Source organism: Schistosoma haematobium, chromosome 5 (genome assembly GCF_000699445.3).
Source record: "Schistosoma haematobium chromosome 5, whole genome shotgun sequence".
NCBI lineage: Eukaryota > Metazoa > Platyhelminthes > Trematoda > Strigeidida > Schistosomatidae > Schistosoma > Schistosoma haematobium.
In genome coordinates this window covers 7,980,088-8,001,817 of record NC_067200.1, presented here as the reverse complement: position 1 = coordinate 8,001,817, position 21,730 = coordinate 7,980,088, and the positions used below count along the sequence as shown (strand labels likewise).

General features: G+C 32.4%; 1 protein-coding gene across 1 annotated transcript in view; it reads left to right on the top strand.

Moving 5' to 3' along the window:
- Window positions 1–3,363: 3,363 nt before the first annotated feature.
- VAT1L (Type I Polyketide synthase) overlaps window positions 3,364–21,730 on the top strand; it is a 33,362-nt gene continuing 14,995 nt past the window's right edge. The window contains exons 1-5 of the mRNA XM_051217419.1: window positions 3,364–3,913; window positions 6,562–6,691; window positions 17,283–17,588; window positions 18,944–19,086; window positions 21,212–21,315. Of these exons, the coding sequence (XP_051064815.1) occupies window positions 3,696–3,913; window positions 6,562–6,691; window positions 17,283–17,588; window positions 18,944–19,086; window positions 21,212–21,315 (901 nt within the window). The 5' untranslated portion in view covers window positions 3,364–3,695. The remainder of the gene's footprint in view (window positions 3,914–6,561; window positions 6,692–17,282; window positions 17,589–18,943; window positions 19,087–21,211; window positions 21,316–21,730) is intronic.

The following is a 21,730-nucleotide window of genomic DNA, read 5'->3' as shown; positions in this document are numbered from 1 at the left end:
AGTCCGTGTCGTCCCATGATGTCTTCATATCCAGTGTTGTCCATTCCAACCATGGCATTTAAATCTCCCATCAGAATGGTCAGGTCCTTTGTTGGGCAGTTCTCGATGATTGACTGCAGCCTATTGTAGGATTGGTCTTTAGCGTCTACATTGTAATCGTTGGTAGGCGCATAGCATCGGATGATGTTCATTGAAATGCCCTCTTTCTTTGTTTTGAACGAGGCTTTGATGATCCTTGGTCCATGAGATTCCCATCCTATAAGTGCATTTTGTGCTCGTTTGGACAGCATCAATGCAACTCCTTGTGTATGTGGGGCATTTTCTGGAACTGTCTGTGATAGAATTTGACGCAAGAACCAAGGAAAGTATGTAATTGACAGATGTGAATCTTTCTTATCATCCATAGATGACCAACCCAGCACCTCATTTTCCCGTAATTTGATCGACTTTCTCAAACTCGTCTAATGATGCAATGGCCTCCGTTCATTATATGAAAATTGTATACATTAAGGAATGAGCTCTGAAACTCATCGAATTCTCTTCGATTTATCAGGTTAAATATTAGATAACATCAAGTTATATCATTTCTATTACACCTTGTAAATGTTTCTATAAAATATCTTGTTATTTTCATAATACCTGAGTATATTATATGAGTGCCTAATTAACAAACATACTTCTGTTGACCTCAATTATTTGTAGAAATATCAATGATTATACTTTCTTTTTGTCTATCACCATATTCTTCCCAATTAATCAAATTAATTGATATTCCTTATTGTATATTGAGCGTAATATGAATATCAGTTAGAATAAACAATGTCACTCTCTAATAATATTCTAATATAACTGATGATCACCTATGCATATAGAACAAAGATTGATGAAATCTTCATTTTACAAATGGTTACTACTTTTCTATAAATAAAATGAAGTGAAAACAAATATTTAATGCGTCATTTCGAAGAAGGTCTTGCTTCAGCTATGAATAAACACTGTAATTAATCACCATCTAATTTCAAATAGGTTTAGTGATTGATGTCCTACAGAATCATTTAGTTCTCGCGACCTTAGTATTACAATCTAAGAGACTTCCATTATTAGTCCCGATGCTTTTAGACGTGACCAGTTGATACGTTCCATCTGCATTTACCACGAGACTGTGCTCAATCATCCTGATAACAAATTTCACATCACGTTCTGTGTATTGTTTTATATCAATCACCATGACTGATAACCTATTCGATACCCAACGATCTGGATAGATACGCTTGACTGTTGACTAAATGTATGTTTGTACTGAATATTGATTTAAGTTGGATATGGTCGTTAGGTGAAAGCGATCAAATTTTACAGGAAATTAAAAATATTTTGGACATCATTTGGTATTAAAATTCGTCTTAATTTTGCAACAGAATTGAAGTGAATTTCTCCGTAAGGAACCATTCGTAGTTTGATGTTTTAATAGTATGTCAGCTATGTCTGTCTTGACAATTCCAAATTCATACATTTAGTTGATGTTATTGAGGAGATATTTTAATTGAATTAGACAATGATCGGTGTTTATAGTCTGTCGGTGGAAATCCGTGGTTGGTACAAGTCAGTGGAGAGCACTCTCAGTTCTGAGGAGACCAATACATCTCGTGTGATCTAAACTCATAGTATTGAATGCAACAATTATTATCACACGAATATAGGTAAAAAAAAATACTTTTTTTCAGTTGTAAGTATAGGGCTTCAGATATTATGGATTTTCATCGGAGTCATAAACCTATCCATGTTTGAGCACCATTGAAAATGTGTGGACACTCGATGACCGTTCCGTCCTACTATAGTAATCCCCAGCAGTGTACAGCCACGACCGGAACATGGAAACGAAACTCGGGGTCTTCTATCTTGTACTCAAACACTTAACCGTTAGAACACTAATTCAGCATCTAATAGCAATAATGTTTTTTTTTAATTAGCTTCTTAAAATAGAATTCCACCTGGAACCCCTATTGGGCTACTGCCGGTCCCACTAGCATTCCCCAGCCAACTCTTTCCTGTATACTCCTTTCCAGTTGCCATCCATCCTTTTCATGTCTGCTTCCAATTCCCCACACAGTGTGTTCTTCGGTCCTTCTCTTTCCATTTTTTTTCAGGATTCCAATTTAGCGTTTGTCTTGTGATACAGCTTGATGATTTCTGTAATGTATATCCTATCCATTTCCAACGTCTTTGCTTAATTTTCCCTGGTTTGTTCGCTCTCATAGTAGGTTGTTGCTCAAGGTATCCGAAACATGATATTAATATTAAAAAATTCTTCTTGTAAAATTATTACTTGATAACTATTAATAGACCTTCAATTTTAGTTAATTGTAGTATTTAACAATGAGATTTTATATCGAAATAAGCAACTATTCACAATAGAACGTCATAAAATTGTTTCCTTAAAGTGAAAGCATGATTTTATGCTTGAGTATATTTTCGAATCGATTATAATTAAGAAATTTGTCATATAGGATTATTTCTACTGTGAAATATGTACAATAAATGAAAACTTACCATTTAATATGTACATATTACCATATTTGGGATGAACCCTACTTCTGCATATAATAGAAATAGTTAATATTGTCTAGATGAACAACGAAATCTCTGCAATTTAACTCAGAGGACACCCAAAAGTACCCCAAACTATTTTGATTAATAAACACTGTTTTTAATATTTTAATATTTTCATGGATTGGTTGAGGTTAGACATTAACACTGTCGGATGACGGCCAGCTCAATGGTCTAGAGGTTAATCGTTCGCGTGTGCGATTGAAGGCCCTAGGTTCGAATCCAGTGAGCAGAGTCTTGAATGCGCACTGTTGAAGAGTCCCACAATTAGACGAAACGTCCATCCAATACTTCCAGGTTTCCATTGATGATCTAACAACAATCGGTTCATGATCTCAATTAAAAATATTTTCTTATCATTATGTTAGAAAAACACAAACATTAAGGTCATTCTTTCTATTTGTGTTTCTGTTCTTGTACATTGAAATGACCTTAAAACATTATCTCACATAATTCATGAAATTATATAAATTAAATAGAAACATATGTTTTCTTATCTCAGTTAGTAGAATGCTGTTTTTAGGCTATTTTTTTCTCCATATTTTACTTATGATTAAAAAAAATTAAAAAAAAAGAAATGAGAGGGAATTTTGACTTCTGTCTTTCTTAATATCGTAACTATGTTTACCCCCCCCCAAAAAATAACAAATAACCATTTCTGATTGGCTAATTATATCTAAGCTTATTATTGGTTGATATCCATATATATATATATATATATATATATATATATATATATATATATATATATATATATATTAGTAATCAACTATACTCTTTAAGTTTATATCAAATTACCAATCATAAATAGGATATATTTGGATCGATGATCATTATCCCTTATTATTGATAGAAACATAAGGGAAAAGGGGAGGGAAGGGAATTATGTATATCCTATTCTCATAGTTTCGTTGACTATGTAACTTATTTCAAAACTAAGTTGTTATATTGTATGTTGTATAATTAAGTCTATTTAAATCGATAAATAGAAAAATGTTAGTAAATAAAAACCATCTGTTTTATAATTTAGTAGTATTTCTCTTTTGCTCTCTATCACTTTTTTTTAAAAAAGATTAATTAACTCATTAAACATGCCTGAAGAAACAGAAGTTAACAGTGGGATAACAGAGAATAAAACTGTTGAAACAACAGAATTAATAAAGGAAAATGTGATTGTTTCAGAGAAAGAAATTAAAACTTATAAATGTGTAACTCTTGGAGCATTTGGTGGTTCAAAACATATTAGAATAGATATGAATGAAGTGAAATCAGTAGGGAAAAATGAAGTTGCTATTGATGTACAAGCATGGTAAGTAATTAAATTTTTATATCAGAGTAGTCATTTGAAGAGTTCAAGTTTATTTTGATTAATTGATAAGTTTGCTAGTGTAGCAACTGTTAAGTTTTATAGTTTATATCATGAATGGATCTTATTGCAATGATTACTGAGAGCTGGTAAACACTGGATATCTGTTTCGTTTAAGTATAGGGGTTTATCAACAATGCCCGAGAACAATTGGAATAGAATCTGAGACATACAGGTCTCGCAGTGGAGGAAACGCTTAGCGTTTGACATGATTGTAGTCTATTTTTCTAAAATTTAAGCATGTTTATCGATTTTTAATTGATTTGTAGAAACTTTGGTTTTAAATGATCGGGTTTTAAAGTTAGTTGTATTTCCTGTTTTTACATACAGTGTCGATATTATTTCTAGAATTTAAGATATATAATATAGTATTGAGGAGATAGCTAATTAGTTAAAACTCACAATATTTCACCACTAGGTAGCAGGTTATATGAGTGTTACAGTTAAATAACTTTACCATCTCTATGGTTAGGTAGAAAAAAGTGGCTATGTGAACAGTTCGTGGTAAGAGACTTTAATAAATGACGACATCTCTATCATTTCATTACAATTGATTGGTTATAGTCTAAGAGATTATCCATCTCAATGATTTGAGTTGTTACCGTAGATAGTTCAAAATAAAAGCCAATGAAAATGATAATGTAGTTTTTAATAAAATTATTTCGCAAAACGAAATGAACTCACTGAACTAAATGATGTCTATTTTTGAATATACCTTTTAAGTAAATTTGTTTAATAGAATTTTCACTGAACTATAAACAACGTACAACTAAATCTGTCATATAAAACGACGGTTGTCGTCAGTCATGGTACTTTGAGAAATGTACATATTTAATGAGATCAAAATATTTTCAAGAATGTCTATGAACATTTTTAAATAATGAGTATTATTTGTAACGAAATTTAATATTCAGCTTTAAGTAGGTATCATATTTGCTGGGGGAATATGAGAAACACTAAGTGAGAGGAACTGTAAGAGAAGAGAACTGTAATGAGAAAAAGTAAGCTGATGACACAAAGAATGCACTTACCTTTAATAATGAAAGCAATAGGCAACAATTAAAAATGTGGTTTAAGATAATCTGATAATTCAAACTAGAATTTGACAGTGTAAAATTTCGGATACTTTACAAAAGCGATATCTTAGATATACAGTAATGTGACATTAGTTTATAAGGATATGTATTAAATGTTTTCGTATAACTATCTTATAACGATAACTATGACCTTGTTGCATTTTACGTTTCGATAATGTAATAAGAAGATGAAAATTATTAGAACTTCTTATTACATTATCGAAATTCATCAAAGGGACTAATTACTTTACATTTTACGTTGTTATAAGTCAATCACAACGCAGATAACGTTAATGAATAATTAATTTTTTTTAAAATAAACAATGATTAGGATTTGAGGAAAAATGCCGTGAAAATTAACGGATAAATATTTACGCAGTTAAATTCACTTGGTATTGAAATGCAGATACATTCAGCTGATGAGTCCCAAATGGGACCAAACGCGTGTCTTTGATTCCATTGCTAGCCACCATCCATCTTTGCTTCTTTACGCAGTTCATCTTTTTGACTTCAAATCCCAAGTCATTTATAGAAAATGTATAATTTATTTCGGTAAACGTTCATAAATCTCAACAGTCAAGGGAAGTAAAGATTAAATATCATACAATTATCATTAATAGATATGATATAAAGTTTAGTGAATAAACATGTTATGAAAGATATAATATCTGTATATGTGTAAACCAATGTTTTACGTTTCATCAATGAAATTAGAGATAATCTAAATAAAAATTAAAAGGTAATAACAAATACAGTGAGATATTTCACTGCTATTATAATGACCATACCGATATAGCGAATATTAGAAACATATGTCATACGGAAGAATAATGACTATCACAAATTCCATACTCAGCACTAGTAACTATCGAATAGTTACCATGTTGAGATTTATTCAGGTCTCTCAAGATTAAATATTGGATAAGTATAACATTAATTAGCATCTAGATATCACTCAATGTATTTACAATAGATAGATAAATTTCAAGTTAAATGATCACACTAGGAATTCTTTGTAGCTACTACCAGGTAATACATCTTTACATGAAAAATGCTGATATCATTATTTTTGTTGTTATCTAGTAAGAACTGGTAATTTCTATTTTCATAGACTTTTAGATCACGAAATGATCTCAGTTAGACCATCGTTCAAAACCTCGAAGCAATAGACGATCAGTTCGGCCTAGAGCAGGAAATCTCCGCAGTGTATATACACGACTGCACATCTTGAAATGAAATCCAGGATTGTCGATCATGTATACAAACTCTTAATCTCTAGACCTCTAAGCTGGGATTGGGCAGGATTAATGTCTAATGTATCTGATAGGTCAATGTCTCAGACAAGAGGTAGTGGATGTTCAGTGCTAAAAAGTCCTGTATTAAGATGAAATGGCTGCCCAGTGCTCTCAGGTTTTCAGTGGTAGTCTCAGATCGGTTTGGTATATAAATTCTATAGTTTTCAAAAAACCATTAAACTAATAATTTCTGTTTGGTTTAACTTTAAAATTTATTTAGCGGTATCAACTTTCTTGACATAATGACAAGACAAGGTCTTATTGATCAAGCGATGAAACCTCCATTCATTTTGGGATCTGAATGTACTGGAATTATTAGTGAAGTCGGTGAAAAAGTGACAACTTATAAGGTAATGTTGAAATTATTCCATTATTTTTATTAATGAATATAGAAACATTTAGTTTTTAAGATAATTTTAAACTGTAGATTAGTTTAATTTGTTGGTTGTATTCGTCACAGATTAGTTCTAGATGTGTAAGTAAAACAGTTATTATAAATGATGTTAAGAGATCGTCTCTCTATAATGTAAAGTGATTGAAATTAGAATTTCTATTGTTGAATTTTACTTCATTGGTTTTAATAGTTTAGTGTTTATCGCAATACCTGAAGGTTGTAGGTTTAATCCTTGATAGAGTATTTAGTATTCAACATTGAAGAATTTCATCCTAGGATATAATGAATATTCAATTTTTAGCTGATTTTTAATGATATCTGAACTAAGATCATTCTGTGATGAATAGAACTTTCGAATTTCAAGTGTTATCATTATTTTAATTACTTAGTTGGGTCAAATGTAAATTTTAAGAGCACATAATTGATGAGAGGTATTCTACTAGTAATGATTCGTTAATGTACTGCAATAGATCAATCTTTGATATTATTTGTGAATTATGAGGAGTAATTCTATGGTCTAGACTTGATTTATAAGTTCCTAGTCCATTTGTTATATGGCCAATAATGAAATTCAGGAAGTGTGTGCAGTCTACAGAGACATTCAGCTGACAACTATCCGAAATCAAAACGAAACACGTGTCCTTGATTTTAGTCATAAATATATAATATTGTGGCATAAGTTGTATATAACGCTAGTCAGGAATAGAATGTCTAGCAGCAGAAGATCGTGAAGGAAAGAATGGGAACAGTAAACAATTGGTATGGTAATACAGGAACAGTAAAATCTGAGACATTTAATGGACATTTTGCAAATGATTTATTTACTGTATGGTTCTCAGATTCTACTAAGTCGTTCTGTAATTTTGTGTTCAAAAACACTCGATTGTCTCCACTTGTGTACTCGTTCACTACAATAAGTGTATGGCGCATCGGGAATTAAAAACAGATATGAAAAGAATGAATAGCAATTGTGAATAGAGGGAAGAAGAGCCTAGGAAAGAGTTAGTTGGAAATCTTCAGTTGGTGGCCTATGCTCCATGAGGAGTAACAGGTGTAAATAAATTGTGATTGTGTTGTAGTTTTTGTCAAAACAGATAAAGTTTTATTATCTGAGAGATGTTTTTACGAGTGCGGATTGTATTAAGAATATGAAGATGAGAGGTATCTAGTCTCATTAAATCAATAGATGAAGGCTTAAGTGTGAGCTTTAAAATTGAGGTGTGGGTGCAAACAGCTGAACAGTCAAAAATAGGTTGCAAATGCACTTTCTAAATGCACCAGGTTTTCATACTCATCTATTCTCACTAACTGAAATGTTAAAGATTGTCTGGTCATAATTTTATGTTGTGTATCCATGAAACAATAAGCGTATCTTAGGTTAGATTTGAGATTTTCTATGGTTTAGGAGATTATTTGAAGAATAACTGTAACCCTATGTTATTGAAAAGATCGTTGATCGTTATGGGATTGAATTCATGAACTTCAAGTGTCTTCGGATAATACTTGTTTAAATTCAGTTTACTTGCCATATAGCATAATCCTTATTCGATATAGTATAGTGACTTAGTATCTCATTTAAAATATATCAGTCACTACAGTGCAATTTGAATGAATAAACGTTTGGGAAACCCAGTACAATGCTAGTCCCACGTAAGGATGTGATTACTGTTTGTTATGTAACATTGAATTTTGATGAATATTGCCTGTGAATGTGAATTTCTACTTGACAAACAATTATACCTACTTTATGATGAACAGTTCACTCATAAAGTGTTTTATTTTATTTCCAAGGAACTCTTTTGATAAAATGTATTGTAAAAGAATATTTTTAATCTTAAAAATGTAATGTTTACATAAATTGATTTATAATAGACACCGACTATCTATGATCAAATAGTGTTGAATAACTGTTTCACAACAATATAACCTCCCAACTAATGTCATATCTGAGATCCGCTACATGCAGATCTTGTGTAATAAACAAAGACTTGGTGGGTTAAATCAATTTATTTTTTTCGGTGTAATATCATATAGTACATTTGTAAAACGTTAGAATCAAACATTAATGACATCATTCTCACATCTTCCTTAATTTATCCTTTACATAATTCATTATTCTTTCAATTCTATTTTTATTTCGATTGGTCTCTGTTTACTTCACTCTTTTCTTTGTTTTCATCTTCTGATGATAAACAGTCCACTTTCAATTCTTATTACATACTACCTACAGAACTCTTATTATAATTTATTATTTTATTGGTTAAATTCATAAGTCAATTAAAACTTGACCACCATGGAAAACTTGGAAGTACTGGACGATTCTTTCGTCCTATTGTGCGACTCCTCAGCAGTGCACATCCACGATTCCACCTCACGGGATTCGAACCCAGGACTTATCGGTCTCGCGCACGAATGCTAGATTACTGAGTTAGCCGGCATCCAACTGTGTTAATGTCTAATATCAATTAATCCACGAAATTGCGCCACCGTCCACCACTGTCTTTGGTGAGTTACTATTTCACAATAGACTTGGTGGAACTCCATTGGTCATGGCTACTCACTAAAACTCCAGGAAATACCTCTTGGATACCGTCATTAGTGAGCATATGATGATTATAATCAGAAAGAAGTTCGAATTCCGTGGGTGGGGTCGTGGATTCGCACCGCTGAGTGGTCTCATACTAGGACGAAACGGTCGTCCGGTGCTTCCAGGTTTTCCATGGTGGTCTAGTTTTAATTGACACATGAGTTCAACTATTAAACTACTATAATATCTACAAAATGCATTTCTGATAAGTTATTATGTTTCCAGACATAATTTATGTTTGATTATTATAATAAAATTAATTAAACTGATTTGTGTACAGTTTTGTTTAGTCTGTTATAGTATAACAGACTTAAGGAATTGCGAAGTGAAATAAAAACAATATTCTTATGTGTTTCATATTATTTCAGTCATACATTACAGACCAATATTTTGATGATTATAAAATCCGCCTTTACTTCTTCGTCTAATTCGATTGTAACATTTTTTGAAACATTTTCTAGTTCGCAATTAATTTTTTAATAATTGACTTCATAAGCCGAGTTAAGCTAAACCACCATTTAGAACCTGAAGACACTGAACGGTGGTTTCGTTCTAGTATGGAACTCTTTAACAGTGCGTATTCATAATCTCATATACGGGGCTTGAACCCGGGACCTTCGGTCTCGCGAGCGTCTGATGGTGTTATTGTTTGGCTTTAATCGATTCATCATCTTGTACAACCCTTCATCCTTCGTTCAGTGCTTCCAGGTTTTAACTAGTGATTTAACTTAAATCGACTAATGGATTCAATTATTAAGATTTCAACAATCTCCACAAATCCCCCATTCTAACAATCATATTTTTGATTGAGATCATGAATCAATTGATGTTTGACCACCGTTGGAAACCTGGAAGCACTGGACGGCCGATCGTCCTATTGTGGGACTCCTCAGCAGTGCGCATCCATGATCCCGCTCGCGGGATTCGAACCCAGGGCCTTCGGTCTCGCGCGCGAACGCTTAACCAACTGGACCACTGAGCCGGCATCCAATGGTGACAGTTTCCAACATCAACCAATTCACGAAATTGCGCGACCAACTTCCGTTGTACTGAGGTAGATACCTGTCTCTACCCGACAAGGATTAGCTCCACTGGTCACGGCTTCTAGAACTCCGAGAATCCCCTCACGAAGCTAGTCACTAGTGAGCACATGTTGATCATATTTTTGCTAACTAATATTAATTTAACGGTGATTGGTGAAAAATCACTTAGTCACTCATTTTCAAATAAGTACATATGGCAATTTATTATGTATCAGAAGATGTTTTGTAGAGATTGTAGTAAATTCAATAGTTGAGATCAAAAGTCAATTGAAGTTAGACCACCATGGAAAAACCTGGAAGCACTAGACAACCGTTTCGTCCTATTATGTGTTATTTACATGGTGAAATCACTTAGTTTAATGAAAAACTTACAACTTTAATACTGAAAACATCAAGGTGACTATTATATTTTCCTTTTGTCTTGTTACTTTGATATAATGTGAATTATTTGACATAAAGACGTTACATGGTTAAATTTGAATGGTAGTTAATTATTGTTTAAAGAACACCTAATATATAATTAAAGGGTTTAGACTTGAGAAATTCATAAAAAGAACTGGATAAAATATACCCAATTAGAAACCAAGTTATGAAAAGGTTTGTTTTTATTGAAAAGAGTAGAAAATCAAAGAAAAATAAAATAAACTAGCATTCGATCTGCACTAATAAGGACTAGACACGCATGACATTGATCGCCACACAGTGATCAATCAATTGTGATTACATCTCAATCCTACAGGAGGTTAGTCACGGCTCGGATAGCTCAGTGGTAACGTCTCTGACTGTGAAGCTGGGTGACATGAGATCGAATCCGCCAGGGAGCACCAGTTCCCTCAAGATTACAGGTACACGTTGCTGACGAGTGCCAAGTAGCACGAAACCCAAGTCCATGGTTTCCTGTCGACTACCTCCAACCACCACCTAAAAATAAACTCTGTGAAGCTATTTTTGTGACTGGAGAATATTTCACCATTTTTGAAGGTCACTAGAGTTTTGAATCAAACGAACAATAATATAAATGTACATTCATACGACTTCAATGTACTTTTCTTTGACAGCCTTAATACTGATAGAAATGGTTTTGTAGATGTGTGCAGATTGTTTCAGTATTGCTTGTGTGAACTCAAGTGAGATAGTCCATAAAGTGTTTTTCGTGAACAACGATGTGATGTTTTGATTATTAGCAACTTCATGCCACGAAAATTAAGTACAATTGCATGCTCTTTCCAGTCTTGTAAATGTATTTCCCATTTTTCTAAATGCTAAAACGTTTGCAAGACTGGCAGGAGCATTTTCTCGGAATCACCACTTATAAGCAATCGAGGTGTTCGTGTACCTAGGTGATTGTGTGAGTGCTGATGGTAACGCGATTGGTGAAATCAATCTACATATAGTTAAAACCAGAGCACGTTACATCAGTCCAGGCTATTTTTAATGTTGTTGTTATGTTAGTTTGTTTTTAAAGATTTGGATCTATAACGTATCTGTTAGAGGTGTTCCACTTTATGCTTATCAACTCTGATCCTCACAGGCTGCGGAACTTCAACGACTCACCGAGTTCGGTAGTTACTGTTTCAGAAGGGTTGTTGATATTCATTAGTAACACCGTGTAATCAATCCCGTGGTCTAACAATATGTGTTCAGGTGTAGTAATGATTACTCAGTTGTTATGGTAATCTTTAGATACTGACTTCAATAGTTTAAATATATGCTACAAATGTCATCACAGCGACTCCATTATGTCTTATTTTTTAAGGTTTAGACTGTGTGGAACAGTCAGGGTGATAGTCGGTTTATCATACAGTGCCAGGATATGAATCAGTTCTCATCTAATTTGAATCTTAACCTCGTAAGAATTGAAATTTAACAATAGCAAGCTTTACTCGACAACCGGTTAGCGCCATTAAAGCTCCGTAATATAGCCATTCGAAGCATTCATTCCCTACTTGCGTGTACGTATGGGATTCTTATTGTAAGTAGAATGAATACATTTGTTGATAAACATGACCGTTTCATCAACTTTTTAGTCGCTTTGTAAAACTTGATTGTCTCCTCTCCATTCTTTATCCCAGCCAAAATTTTTTGACATTGAATAGTTGGAGGTTATACGTAGGAAACCGTCAACCTAATACTCGTACTAACTGCAAATCATCAGCAAGTTTTGTCTGTAATAATGAAAAAACTGGTGAATCCCTGTAGGGTTTCATTCCATTTATTTACTTTGACAGTCTCAGGTATTACTAATAAGAGATAATTACATCGACTGACAGTCAGGTAGTAAACAATCCACTATTCGCCTAGTCTTTAGTGCTAATGAATTGTATCTGTCAACTTAAAATCAGACCACTCTTTTAAGCAACCAGACATCTCGTGAAATGTTTTGATATGATTTTGTTTAACCGTTTGTTATGTGCTATGATAGTATAATAATTGAAAAGTTTAGTTTTCAGCCCCATAGTCCATAGGCTCAGTTATTATACCAGTATTATAACTATATTCTTTACTCATCAAGTATGGTTCATGACTGAATATATCAATACATAGATTTCCTATTATAAAATAAAATAAACTGATGAACTACATAACCAAAAGGAAACATTTTCGTATTGGTTGTATGATGGAATGCAATATCAAGACAATCCGCGCAGGATGCACATATACCAATAGGAAACTAATCAATTCGAGTCTCAAACATCAATGGGAAGATTCAAACAACCAATGCCAAAATAAATTAAACTACACCCCATAGTACAAGCTAATGGCTATCAGGACTCAATATCTAAGTAGATAACGCGATTGTGAACGGTACTGGGTTTAAGTCCCATAGTGAATATCAACTCTAGGATGCAAATGCATCCAACTGACGAGTCTTTAATAGGACGAAACATGTGTCCTGAATTCTAATGCTAGCCGTTATCCATCTTTGCTTATAATAAAAGGAAACAGTATAAATGCTTTTATTGAAATTCAGAATTATACAGAAGATAGAAGGAATTCATATAACTCTTACTTAAATACTTTATCTAACTCTTTTAAAGGTAATTAAGGGAACTATATGTATGAAATATCATTACTTTAATATTGTCAATTTATAAAGATGAAATATAATCATATGTAAAGAAATTAATGTGGGAGCTATTTCACTCCCTTCCTGTTCTGTTTCAGACAGAATAACCAATACAAACCATTATTGTAAAAAGGATTATTCATGAATTAAGCTGATTTATGTTAATATATACATATATCATTTATTTTAGATTTCATCATTCTATATGTTTACTTCCTGTTTTGGGAGTAACGAGCGTTAATATTTACTTTGATCATGGTGATTACATCATATTTAATGAGATAATCAGTAATTACCCTAATTACTTGTCTATGAATTCATTAATTCTATCTATATGGGTCCTGTTACACATAAATAAAAACTTAGATGTAGACTGTATTCACTTTATATCTTTGTAGATGATATGGAAAGAATAAAAATTCAATTATAGTGTAGTATACTGTGAATTCAAAATGTTTTACAGCTACTAAGCTGTAGCGCTGAATCACATTAATACCTAAAACTGTTAAGTCAATCATGAGTTATCCAAATCTAGTAAATTCACTGCATACATTGAGACTAAGACTAGAATATTTTAGTTAAAGATTCCTGAATTATAGCTAATGTTAATTCTTGATGAAAACCTTAGCTTTAACTCTTGACGGTTGGCATATTCATCATCAGCTTTATGTGGAGGTGAAATAGTTATTATTTGTTACTCGAAAACTGATGAGTTGAATAAACGTATGCTCCAAAGTGCTATTCAATTGTTTTTATTTCTAAAGGTTTGGACTAAATTTAGAGGAGTTTTTATTGGTGTATGTATAATTTGAGTGGATGCATCTTTACAAATTAGTTTTAGTAACATGGTCTAATATATTTGGATTGTGGCAAGTCTGGGACATTCCACAGATTGTTCAATGAATGAATTTTACAGTACAAAACATATATTCAGGATTCCCTTGCTAGTCACAATCCAAATATACAAAACTCTGACTTTTGTGTTGTAAAGACGAAATCCTTTCAGCTGACGCACTTTATTGAGATATTCATCATTCACGAGTTTTTTTCCTTATATTGTACACTTCCTAATTACACATGTGATCAGTGAACACCATTTGAAAACTGTAAAATCTATTGATCATTAAGTTGAATGATTGTCTGTCACTCGGTAATGCCGTATAGGATGATGAAGAAAATACCTCAATTCACTAATGAATAGGTTTTCACTGCTAACTATATAATAAACGAAAATAGAATCCAAAACGTGTATTCGTCCATTGCTTGTGTGTTGATATCCCAACAGGATGTTATACCTGGTAGATAATATCATATTTAGAAATCTTGAGTACCGTTTTTCAGTTATCAAATAACTTGTGTATTCGTAATACAAAGGGATTTTCGGAAAATATTGAATTCTGTAGCTTACTTTACAGAGTGATTATTGTTACGCAGTTAATCATAACTTAGTAGAACTGTGGTGTGTGCTACTGATATTGACATAAGTAGTAGATGATGTTATTCGTGAACAGAAGGTCTGGCAGCAGAGAAACAAGAGGATTGAACAGTAAAGAATGGAAACAGAATGAAATTTGTATGAAAATGAAAGGACAATGAAGTCTGAGTCATTTTTAGACAATTGGTGGACATTTTGCAAATTAAGCATTTACTTTATTATTGTTAGATTTTATTAACAAGTCCTGTTATTTGTGTTAAATACATTCGATTGTCCTCACCCGTGTTCCTGTTCACTACAGAGCTGTACAGTTGTGTTGAACCAACATAGGACCCTTCATCTGTGTGTATCTGCAACAACATCAATGGAGATCGAACCTGGGCAGTGTAGGTCTTGATGTGTGTTCCTATATTTCAGACCACTTAATTGGCCTCTAATGGCTTACCTGACCAACAATAATCCACTTGTAATATTCCACAAATATCATTGTTCCCTATTACATTTCCGGATCGATACTTCTGAGGAGTAATCATACAAAAACGAAATGATCGTCTATCTAATATTATTCAACGGCGTTAACGATAAAATTTCCATTTTTACATCCAGAGTTAAATTATATTATCAATGTATAAGCTAAGAAACGTATTAGAATGAAATGAGATCAATAATCGTCAAGTAGCTAAGACAAATCAAAGATTTTCAATCCACTAATATCATACTATACAACTATATGAATTTAAAGTGTTTGTCTATCTGTAATAATAAGGAAAATAAGGAAAATGATAAAAGAATGAATCAAAAAAATAGGTGTAAACAGTTCGTTGGAGAATATGATTGATTAGAGTCTTTTAATAACTGAATAAACTTCATCTGATACTGATTACCAACGAGACTATAATTTATGGACGAACCAATTAGATTTACGATAGCATATGTTGGATTTTGGCACGAAATTCATTCACTCATTAGGCTAAATACCATTTTGGTATTATAGCTAATGTCAATTTGTGATGAAAACATTGAATTTAATTGTTAACCCTAACGTTCAACTGTAAATCTTAATCGTTATTCTTCACATTAATCTACAACCCTCATTTAACCTTAGTAAGGTGGTGGACATTTCAAAGTCATTTTAGTACTGCTCAAAGGTCTTTCATAAATTATAGTCTCACAAAAATTTGATGTTCACTTTACATTTTTTTAATTGAAAAGATAGTACAAATGGACTGATAATCCAAAACATGAAACATTTACATGTCCGGATTTTGCTTGATTACAACGTATGAAGGTCAAATATACTTACTTCGAAGATTGATTCTCATCATGAAGTAGTCACTTTCAGAATTGATTTAAACCGGATCATCGTATTGTGGTGAACGGGAACACAAGTGAGGACAATCGGATGTATTTTAATACAAAATTACAGAATTTCTTAATAAAATCTGAGAATCATACAGTAAATACTTCGTTTGCTAAATGTCAATCAACCGTCTCAGGCTACATTGTTCTTTCGTTTCCACACCAATCATTTTTTGCTCTCGTTCTCTTTTATTTGAGTTTTTTAACCTTCTGCCTCCAGGTATTTCACCTTCGACTGACGATACATATTACTTATATCTGTCGACGTTGGTAGCGTACACCACAGTATATATCTTAGCCTGAGATACATTGATAGAGCACACCATTGAAATTCGAAAAACGAAACTTCCGTTTTCTAAACTATTGAAGATGACACTAGCTTACGGGAACTGTGATGACATCTGGTAGTTAATAAATAAAACATTAGTCATTTATCCGCTTTGTCGTGTTGTAAGCGTCCGCTGTCGACAAGTCCCTAACTGAAACGGAACAAGGGCGGCCTGCTTGATCATCTGGGCTACCTGTTCCTGCCATCTAGATATTTCAACAAGTTATCTATTTTTGTTTGTTTTAATATATCACTATGTTTATTAATCGCATAACCTATTCTGCTGCGTTTCTGAAAAGTGTACAACATTTCGTTGTCAAAGTTACAAAAAACTCAATAAGAGCCAATGTGGTTGCTGGCAATATACAACGAAAAGAATGCACATTATTCAGATGTTCATTAAGTGAACTGCTAACATCTAACTGGCGATCACTCAATATTTATCACCAGGACCGACCAAGAAGAAAGAAACGGAAACTTGTTGAAATGCTTTACGCTGAGAATTCTATATTGTACCAAAAATATAATATTGAATAAAGCTGATAATAATAATAATAATAATAATAATAATTTGTCTAGTTTTCACTGATTTTCATTGGCTCTCTAACTCAATTCACTCCTAATATAAACTGTATTTTAATGGAACAATTTTCAAAAATCCTTCATCCTACTACATTTCGTCCCTTTTTTAAATTTGTGATTGAATTCTTCTTTAATTTTATTTCTAGGTTGGTGATCCAGTTATAGTTCTACTTGATAATGGTGCTTGGAGTGAACGTCTTGTATTACCATTTATAGAAAAAGCTAACACTAATCAAACAAATTCAACAACACAATCTGGAGATGTTGAATGTACGGAATCTAATGAATTTGGAAAGATCAAGTCAATTATATTACCAAGACCAAAAACATTAGATGTTAATAAAGCTGCAATTATTAGCTTTGCTTATATTCCAGCTTATATTTTAACTTATCATATACTTAATGTTCATTCTGGTGATATAGTTTTGATATTTTCAGCTGGCGGTGGAGTAGTAAGTAAAATACAAATGTCATTAATCATTATTATAGCGGGAATATAATTTATGAATGAATTAATGACAGATCTAAGATAGATACAATCGGATTTTGACATGAATGGCTAAGTAGTATCATAGTTAATTTCAATACTAACTGTAATCGCCAACCTAAACTTTTAACTTCTGAACCTAATTCCTCACATTAATTAGGGGATATATACTATTAAATGTTTAAAGCTTTTCTAAGTCACTTTAAGATCACTCAAAGGTCGTCCGCAAGTTATGATTTCACCATTGTTGTTTATTCGTAGGGATTCAAGTATTTGGCTATGGAGCCTTTATTACTAATCTATCTGGAATAACTTCATGCTGTTAAATGACTTAACCAGTCTGTTGATTACATATGCTACCAGTGTAATAATAATTAAGTCACAATACGATGTATTATTGGATAAATTTGATTTGTGAATGTACATGAGACTGTACATTAAGTATTTGTCTCATATCTTTTTTAATACTGTTTAAAAAGATAGGTGCTACAGAAAACAGTTAAATAACTAATTGGTTCAGGATTTAAATGATCCTGTTGTTGATATTTAGAACTGAACTATTGATCACTTTTGTTGTTATATTTTCATTCTGTGTTGATTGATTCAAAATATTCATTTTTCCATGTTAGTTGGATAGTGACAAGCAGTGGAATCCAGGGCAATTCATCTTTTTTTAATACATACTTGTTGCAACAAAATTATATTGAGAGAATCTACACATTATTCACATATGATAACGTAGACGAATTAAAATTCAATCCTGATTATCAGAAATAGGATAAATTAAGTCCTTATTAATATTGAAATAAACCCTATATTCGTTGGATAAGTGAGTGATTTTCTGAACTCAGCGGCTCAGTGAATAGCTCATTAAACGTTTGAAATGAAAGACACTAGGTTCTAATCCCTATATGAACATTAATCTATCAACTACATCTAGCTGATAAGTCCCAAATATGATGAAAATCTTCCTATTAAGGTACAAATCATAAGTGATACCTTAAAAATATATATTAAAAACTTAATATAATTTCAATAGTTATGATCATGAGTCAATTGAAGCTAGACCATTATGGAAAATCTGAAAGTACTGGATGACTGTTTCGTCCTATTATGGCACTTCTCAGCAGTACGCATCCACGACTCCGCCTCACGGGACCTAGTTTCACCTTCAATTGAGTCATGATCTAAACTACTGAATTTACTATAATTTCCACAAAACCCCTTCTGATATTTCTCAATGTTGCTGTTTTATTTTCTTTTTCAAAATGATAATTTCCTATTTTTTAAAAATATTTGTTATTTTATTTATTCGAACAGGGAACTGCTTTAGGACAATTAATGAAACTTATACCAAATGTAACTTTAATTGGTATTGCTTCTAAGGCAAAACATGAAAAGTTGACAAAAATCTATGATATATTGTTAGAACCTGATCAAGATTGTGTAACAGAAATTAAAAAGTTAGTGAATATCATTAATTAGTTCTTATATTATTGTTATCGATTGATTTGCAAGTGTATATTACTCTATCTAAGTAACAAAATGGTTTTCAATGGCAATATGGTGTAGTGTAAGTTACTAGATATCCCACTCGAAGGAAATTTAGTAAGGACCTTTATGAATTGTTGCTTTTTAATCATATCTACAAGCCAAAAACTTTCAAAGCTTATGTTTTGAATTCTAATACTGTTTATTCTATTTTGGCATCTGTATAATCTCACTATCATCCTTAACATAACACTTTTAGATCAAGTAGACTACATGAATCTGTACATCGTTGATAAATTGAAATGAAATGATAGTTTAATATGGAATAGATGGATTGTATGTAATTTTGGAATTCATCATATTTGGGATGGCACTGGGTTCGAGTCCTATAGTGAATATTCCTCATTCCACTGAAAGTTAAATTCTATCTATTCTATACAAACGTGTACCATAGTGACTATATTGAAGCAATCCACACTGAATGCACATATGCCAAGCAAGATTGATCGAATTTCAGTCAAAGTATCAACAAGGGAATAATTCAAGCCACTACAAATTAAATTGAAAAAATACTTCCTTTCTCCATTCATTTAAGTAGTCTAACATTGGTGAGGAGTCACATAGTAGAACGAAACGTTTGTTCACTGTTTCATGACTTTTTTATCGGTATTCGATCCATAAGTTTTTAATAGCTTCGGTCATCATTTAACATTTAATGAACTAAAGTGTGTTTCGGATTCGATTCATTTAACATAAGATCATTATTTACAGTTATCTGAAAGTTAATACATTTACTGATGTCGGTTCATGAATAACATTTAAATCATATTCATACTTGTTTAACGACGCACAATTCGTTCTTTAAATGATAGCTAATATAACGCATGCATAACTCGATCTGTTTTTAATTGTTGGAGGTATTCAAATCATTTGAACTATTATTTACACTACTACTTGATCAATAAAATTCAATCAACAGTGTGCAGTGATAAAGGATTATATTACTTATTGGTAGGTAATCAATTGGTGTACAAGATTCAGTTCCACACGGTATCAATGGCGATCGAAAATAGGTCACTGATAACATTTCAGATCGTGATACTTAATGAAGGAATCATCAGATCACTGAGGATTGTAGTAGTTTCCTTATGACTCAGTACCTAAGTGGATAACACGATGACATTCGAATCAAACGGCACTGGATTCGAGTTCCGGACTGAATATCAACTCTGGAATGAGAGTAAATCCATTAGACGAATTCCAAATAGAACGAAACGTTCGTTCTGAATCCGACTGCCAGGCTCATCTTATCATAAACTTCGAATATTAGAATTGTAATGAAATTGAGATAATAGAAAGCCAATCTATAGCTAGTTTTCGCAACTGTTACGTCCTTGATCTGTCTATCCACTTTCTGTAGAGGATATCTTGTCTAGTGTAGATTAAGACCTTGACGCAATAGGCTGACCGGCTTAACCTTGAGGTTAGTATGCGTGAGTTCGAAGTAAGACCAACTGCTTGGGGTAGAGAGACAAAAACTATTCTATCACCACCTGATTGGCTCACAAGTACGTGAGTAAGAGAAGATAAGTCAACTGGAACACTACACGATTTATTCTCAATTCCGATCTGGTTCACAATTTCAGATTTGTGTCAAAAGATACATGAATAAGTAAATGACTAACCAGACTACAGCGCACAACAATTAGGAAAATACAATTATATGCAAAACTTGGGATTAGCGTAGATAATAGAGTACGAAATATTACATTTAAATATCAATAGTTTTGGAACAGAATAGGCTATGGAAGTGAATCATATATCAAACGAAAGCTTATGATCTGTAGAATAGACTAGAGCCAAAAGTAAATCTTACTGTTTTACAAGCTTTGAATTAAATGAAATAACGTCCCTAAAAATACCTTCCATAGTTTGTCAACGTTACTTATTTCACTGTTCCCATCAGCAATAAATATTGATCAAAGTAAATAAATGAATCCTTTCACGTATGAAATTTATATGAGAGCTTGTATTAGATATTACTATTTTCTTTGTGTGTGTGCTTTTGTTTTTTTCCGCTCATATTCTATTCAATAGGCTTTATCCTAATGGAATTGATGCAATTTTGGATTGTATTAGTGGACCAGATACAAATAAATTGTATGGTATATTAAAACCATTAGGAAAGCATATCATTTATGGTAAATTGATTTATTATTTTATAACTAACTTCTGAGACCTATTAATGGACTAATATTATCTGTATATTCTTATGGTATAACTATTCAATAATTAGATTATGTATATCTATATTCCTCTTATTATAAGCTCCATTTTGATCCATGAATTATTATTATCATACGGTTTACTGTTCTTATGTTCAGTTTATTAACTAGAGTTTCCCACGTTCACAGCCACATTTTGGCTTTATTGTGTATAAATGTTATTTCTTATTTTATGGTGCATTTCAGTCTGTCTAGTTGACATATAAACCCAGTATGTCTGAAATAAATAAAACGAATCGCATAATGGAGGTTGTTATTGGCATTCTGGACTGAACTGGACGGACTAGACGAGCAACAGACCGATAGGATGCTAGGCTGATGAAATCGGACG